This window comes from Musca domestica, unplaced genomic scaffold (genome assembly GCF_030504385.1).
Source record: "Musca domestica strain aabys unplaced genomic scaffold, Musca_domestica.polishedcontigs.V.1.1 6, whole genome shotgun sequence".
Taxonomy (NCBI): Eukaryota; Metazoa; Arthropoda; class Insecta; order Diptera; family Muscidae; genus Musca; species Musca domestica.
The window spans coordinates 18,200,332-18,207,439 of NW_026712363.1; the positions used below are offsets into that span (position 1 = coordinate 18,200,332).

Below are 7,108 nucleotides of genomic sequence, written 5' to 3' on the forward strand. Positions count from 1 at the left end.
AAATCAATGACGCTCGATAATAGACTTCGATCTTCGGAATTTGCTATAAACGGCACTTGATCAGCAGGACCCATATTGGCCAACCATTCAGATGAAATACAAATTTCATGTTTCCTGTACAATTCGGTTTCAATAAGGTATCTTGCTGCTTCGAAAATTTTGCCGGGCCGAATCGTTTCAGACATAAAATAGTGTGTGTAAGATATTCTTCGCTTCAAATGAACCTGGATAACTTCAGTTTGATCGGCCGTTCTTGGAAGGACGTTGACGGTGGAATCGAGTGAAATGGGGACATTTACTACTGCACCCCTTACAGCACACTGTCGATTATAACCCAATGAAACTATTCTCATAAAGGGAATTCGTGGCGCAACAAACCTTTCTTCCAGCGACGTCAAGCCCTGAAGTTCACTCGGAATAGCTGGAAAATGTAGACCTTCTGAGAGACACATAGAAGGAACCTTCCCCGCATTGATTATTTTGTGGCATGTGTTGCAGAATTTATATATATCGTTATCAGATGGAAACTGGTCTGAAAGGAAAAAAACTGTACTTAAATTTGGGTATTTTTGTAGAACAAATGTTTTGCGGAGAGTCTTAATTTGAGTAACAAACCAAAGACCTCCACAACAAATACAAACTTCTGTGGGTCCGCTCTTGATAATATTGCAAAAATTGGAAATTATCCTAGCTCTGCACCTCAAAGTATCTTGAATTTGTTGTTGTGACCTCGAATCCGGCGACAAATTTCTTCTCCTTGCTGAACTTCTCAGAGCTTGTCTCATGTTTATATTTTCTCTGTTTGTAGGATTCATACGATGAATAAGGACGCGGCAACTTCTCATCCTGTTTTCTGCTTCTTGCATTTGCATAGCAACTTGTCTGGTGACACGACGAGCTGAAGTGTTCCGCTCTTGTTCCATAATACGGAAAACTGGATTTCTTCGACGTACTCGGTGCATTGCTGTGTCTCTCTCTCTTTCGACTTGGCGGTATTCTTCATTTTGTCGCCGAATAGATCTTGCCAAAGAGTCCCTTTCTCGTTCCTCTCCACGATACGCCGGATCCATTCTTCGAATAGAATGGAACAAAGTGTCCCTCTGTTGTTCCTCCTCCCGGTAAGTTGGATCCATTCTCCTAATAGAGTGGGCCAAAGTGTCCCTCTGTTGTTCCTCCTCCCGGTAACTTGGATCCATTCTCCTAATAGAGTGGGCCAAAGTGTTCATCTGTTGTTCCTCCTCGCGGTATGTTGGATCCATTCTCCGAATAGAGTGGGCCAAAGTGTCCCTCTGTTGTTCCTCCTCCCGGTAAGTTGGATCCATTCTCCTAATAGAGTGGGCCAAACTGTCCCTCTGTTGTTCCTCCTCCCGGTAACTTGGATCCATTCTCCGAATAGAGTGGGACAAAGTGTCCCTCTGTTGTTCCTCCTCCCTGTAAGTTGGATCCATTCTCCTAATAGAGTGGGCCAAAGTGTCCCTCTGTTGTTCCTCCTCCCGGTATGTTGGATCCATTCTCCGAACAGATCGAGCCACAGTATCCCTCTCTTGTTCTCCTTCCCGAAATGTCGCATTCATCCGATGGATAGAGTGTGCAAGTGTATTCCTCTCTTGCTCTTCTTCGCGATACGTCGGATCCCTTCTTCGCATTGAGTGGGCTACCGTGTCCCTTTGTTGTTCCTCCTCCCTGTACGTCGGATCCATCCTTCGAACTGAATGGGCCAATGTGTCCCTCTGTTGTTCTTCTTCCCTATACGTTGGATCCATTCTTCGATTAGCGTGAGCCAAAGCATCGCGCGCCTGTTCAGTTGCTCGATAACTGGAATTCATTCGGAGAATAGAGTGTGCCAAAATATCCCGTTCTTGTTCCGCAGATCTATAGTTTACTGCTTGGCGCCGAGTTGAATGTGCTGCTCTATCCCTTTCTCGCTCATTTTCTCTATATTCAGGATCCTGTCTCCTTGTTGCTAACTGTTGAGAGTTTCTGAGCCGATCGTCATTTAAATTCCGTTCACGGTAACTGTGAAGATGTTGCCTCATAATTCGTTGACGTTGTAGTGCCGATTGTTTACGTAGTTTAGGCATAATTATTGATTGTCGAATTGGAACAGTTTTAAATCTGTATAGAAAACTTTTCAGTTATTTTCGTTGGTATTAGGTTATGTTTTGTTTAACGATTCGTTGTGAACTGATTTGTTAAAGTTGAGTTGGTTTATTATATACACAAATACTTACTGCCCAGGTAAGATGTTTTGTAAAAATCTGCGTAGAGTACCAGGTATATGAACCAAGTTGACGAGTGGGAGGGTTTTATTACCGCCAGGTATATTACATTAGTTTTATTATTATGGTTAACCTTTGTTTACTGGTAATTTAAGAGAGTTTTGATTATATAACCCACAGGTACATTTAATTATTATGTTATTGTTACCAAAATGCACTCTGTACTACCTGTAGAAACAGTACAAAAACAGGATCAAGCAAACAGAGGCAATAAAAATCACAACCATACTACCTGTGGCGATAATCTAAAATCTATTACCCTAAATTTGTGGCACAAACAATAACAACTTTTATAAACCATCATATTGGCGCTATACATACTCAAATAAAGTTGTTGCTACCGTAGACCTATAAATACAATGTCATACCCCATTGCAAACCCCAAATACTAAACGGAATATTATATAATGCTTAGCCACTGGATTAAGAACTTGTTACAAATTTCAAATAACAAATTTGGGCCAATTCCGTTTAAAATTGCGACTTACATTATCAAAATACCAAAAATCGGGAGGTACCGTTATATGGAGTCTAAAGTAAACGGGGACCTATACAGCGAATGTTTTGTCACCCGCTACAAACTTTTAATATCAATATCTTCATATCATCGGAACGATTCCGTGGAAATATGTGGCAACAAATCATCAAAATACTGGATACCAGGAGGTACCGTTATATGGGGGCTATATGAAAACGTTGACCTATACATATAATGTTACCCCCACTGGAGCTAGAATCCATTATGACTTACAAAGGCCAATTTTTAGACAAATCCGTGGAAAAATGTGGCAAAAATAATCAAAATACCGAATATCGGGAGGTACCGTTATATGGGGGCTTTATGAAAACGTTGACATATACATATAATGTTACCCCACTGGAGCCAGAATCCATTATGACTTACAAAGACCAATTTTTAGACAAATCCGTGGAAAAATGTGGTAAAAATCACCAAAATACCGAATAACGGGAGGTACCGTTATATGGGGGCTGTATGAAAACGTTGACCTATACATATAATGTTTCCCCAATAGAGCTAGAAGTCATTATGACTTACAAAGGCCAATTTTTAGACAAATCCGTGGAAAAATGTGTCAATAATCATCAAATTATCGAATATCGGGAGGTACCGTTATATGGGGCTACATGAAAACGTGGACCTATACATAAAATGTTACCCCACTGGAGCCAGCATCCATTATGACTTACAAAGGTCAATTTTTAGACAAATCCGTGGAAAAATGTGGTAAAAATCACCAAAATACCGAATAACGGGAGGTACCGTTATATGGGGGCTACATGAAAACGTGGACCCATACATATAATGTTACCCCACTGGAGCTAGAATCCATTACGACTTACAAAGGTCAATTTTTAGACAAATCCGTGGAAAAATGTGGCAAAAATAATCAAAATACCGAATATCGGGAGGTACCGTTATATGGGGGCTATACCAAAACGTGGACCGATATATCCCATTTCCAATACCAACCATCCTAGGGACAATACACACACTTGTGCCAAATTTCAAAGGTCTACGTCAAATAATGTGGGCTCTATCGTGATTTCAACAGACAGACAGACGGACAGACAGACAGACAGACAGACGGACAGACAGACAGACAGACAGACGGACATCGCTAAATCGTCTTAGAATTTTATGCTGATTATGAATATATATACTTTATGAGGTCTACGACGAATATTTAGAGGTGTTACAAACGGAATGACAAAGTTAATATACCCTCCTACCCATGGTGGAGGGTATAATAAAAAATTGCCGTAAAAAAATCAGCGAACCAGTTGAAGATTATTTGTCTTTTTCCAATCCTTTCTTTTTTCTATATTGAAGTGTACATTTCTTATTGTCTTCAATTCTCAATGAATAATATTAAAAATGAAATGAGTGTGTAATACGATCTTAAATGGCGATCTTTCATGTATAAAATTGGCACCTAGCTTTCAACTCCAGGACCTTCAGCTGGAAGATGCGAACACATTTATACAAACAAAAATCACCGAAAAAGCGTTATGGAATTCACTTCAAAAAGTGGACCTGTTTCTTTCATATGACAATAATTCGTTCAATGAGAACTCAAAATGCAAAATACATTGGGACTGCAATCCGTGAAATACCGACTATAAAGGACGACCATAAAGGATAGTAGAGGGAATTCCTTCCAGAATTTTTTTCCATACATTCAAAATACCTTTAATCCCTTTGGCAGGTCATGATATGGGTCATAACCCCCGATAAAGGAAAAACCCGATTTTAAGTATATTCTACATTTTAAGCATATTTTTCGTACTAATTTTGCCTTATGTTGATAATTTAAAAAAAAAAACATCCTTGCAAGAAATTATCACGTTTTAGTATCACCATCATATGATTTAATGTATTTTCAGGGTCTTGGCCACTTTTTCCATTTTTTGGCCCTTATTTGACATCTTTGTTTCTAAGGGGGAAGAAAACCTCTTCTCATATCTTATTTTTCGGAAAAGGGTTCGTCTTAGTCTTGAGGCCACATTGGGTAAAAAACCCTGTGGTAGAAAACCATCTTACAGATAATTATCCACATAGGCATTTATTTAAGTATAGTCCCCACATTAGTATACCCCCAAGTCCACTTTCCCAACCAATGTGTGGTCAGAAAAGAAAATTTGGTATTCTATTGAATTTGTAACCCCCAAGAGAATATTGGTTGGGAACGTAGATTTGGGATGTACGTCTATATGAAATAAACTCCGAAATGTCAATCTGGGACTTATTCAGTCGGAAATTGTGGCAGAAACATGAAAAAAAAAAAACGAAATTAGAAAGTAACACGGGACCGAACATTTCTTTAATCTTCATTGAATTACACTACGATGAAAAATGTGGACTTTATTGGATCTCCATCGCACAATTTAAATGACAAAAAATTTATGCCCAAAAGAGTATTTTTTTTGGTTATTCTGACAACATTCTGCCTTCAAGTATGAGGTGAACAAAACTAATACCAAGCTGTATGGGATTTTAAACGTTGGAAATACAAATTCGAAATTATAGATCATTTGAATGAAAATGTTAAGCTTTTTACAACAATAAAAATTGAGCTGAATTTTCACATTGGACTATTATAGATTTTCTTTATCATCAAGGTAAGGCTGTGATTTATTATGCTTTAAAAAATACGCATTAAAGACTAAAAGTACGGGCCGGCAACGCGGAGCAGGCCAGCTAGTCTCATATAAATCGTATATTCGAAAATTCACAGGATTGACTTGCTCATTCATGTAACTCCTTCAGAATCAGAGATATTGGTTCGAAAATCGATACAATAAGCTCATACCCAATGGTAACTACCTCTTAAATGTTCAACATTTATTTCAAATTCCAAAAAATCTGGGTGAGATTAAAAAACTGCAGCCATCTTCAGACTGCTGTCATTTCCAAACCACTCGCCCGATAGCTGTTAAAATTATTCCAGTGACAGCTAATTATATTGTTTACAAGCGTACAAAAACATTTTGGTGAGAATTTTCCAGAAAAAATTGTCTCGAGATGGAATTTAAGCGTGATAGTGGAAAACCACAAGTGGCTATCGTTAAAGCACTCCAGCATTTAAATGAGAATAAATTTTTTGTGTCTCGTACCATCGCTCGTTACCATGGTGCTGGTAGCATAGCCCGACATCAAGGAAGTGGACGGAAGACAGCAGCAACATCAGCAAAAATGGTTCGAAAAGTAAAGAAGCGACTTGATCGAAACCCGCGTCGTAGTGGCTTAAAATTGGCTCGTGAGCTGGACATATCGCAATATTCCATTCGGCAAATATTGAAAAATGAGCTCGGAGTAAAGCCATTGAAATTCCAAAAAGTGCAAAAATTTACACCGCATCAGAAAGAAAATAGACTAGAAAGAGCTAAAGATTTGCTTTCCTTGGCCGAATGTTGTGAACTGCCGAATTTGGTTTTCTCCGATGAGAAAACATTCGTTGTCCAGCAGTTTGTGAACAAACAAAAAAAAAAAATGATCATGTTTACTTGCCAAAGAGGTCAGCTGAAAATGTGCACCTTCGGTTGGCCACCAGAACTCAAGCGCCGGCCATGATGCCAAATATTATCGCGAAAATATTCTGGATGTTGTATTAAAGCCTTGAGCATGCAAACATTTTTGCCGCATACCATTCCAACAGGACTCAACACCATCGCACTCAGCACGTGCCACCCAAGAATGGTTTCAAAATGAGGTTCCTCGCTTCATTTCCAGCGCACAATGGCCACCAAAATCTCCGGATACCAATCCATTGGATTATTGTGTCTGGAGTATTTTGGAAAGCAAGGTTGGCACTAAAAAATACCAAAGTGACGATAACCTCAAGCAAGCGCTTCGCCGGGAATGGGTCAAAATACCACAGAGCAACATTCGGCGATTATTAGGGATGTTTCAAGGTGGAGGCGATAAATATGAAAACATAACGAAAATTAAGATTTATTTAATCTATGGAACAGATACTATTTCACATTGCAATTTGAGGTTCCAAACTATTCCAGGGGTCATTTCAATGCACTATAAAATTTGTCTAGTGTAACGCTACACCGCATGCCAAGGTTTTAAAATTCGTGAACTTTGCGGTATTTTTTTCTTATCCTAAGGTATATCGAAGATGTAAATAATTTTTTTCTAAAATTTTTCTCCAAAGAGAGGCTGCTCTTAATCAGAGTCTCCTTAAAGTTATTTTAAAATTTCTTTTTAAATTTTCTGTATTGTTTGTATTAAATTTCCTTTGGCAACTTAAACCACACATATATTCACATGTACACATACACATTCACATATCCCTAAA

The 7,108-nt window shown here is 38.6% G+C and overlaps 1 protein-coding gene across 1 annotated transcript; it reads right to left on the bottom strand.

Moving 5' to 3' along the window:
- Positions 1 to 687: 687 nt before the first annotated feature.
- LOC131805725 (trichohyalin-like) lies at positions 688 to 2,081 on the bottom strand. The gene is made up of 2 exons (XM_059129278.1): positions 879 to 2,081; positions 688 to 798 (listed from the first exon to the last, which is right to left on the bottom strand). Exons 1-2 carry the CDS (start codon positions 2,079 to 2,081, stop codon positions 688 to 690), a joined length of 1,314 nt encoding a protein of 437 aa, XP_058985261.1.
- Positions 2,082 to 7,108: the final 5,027 nt, after the last annotated feature.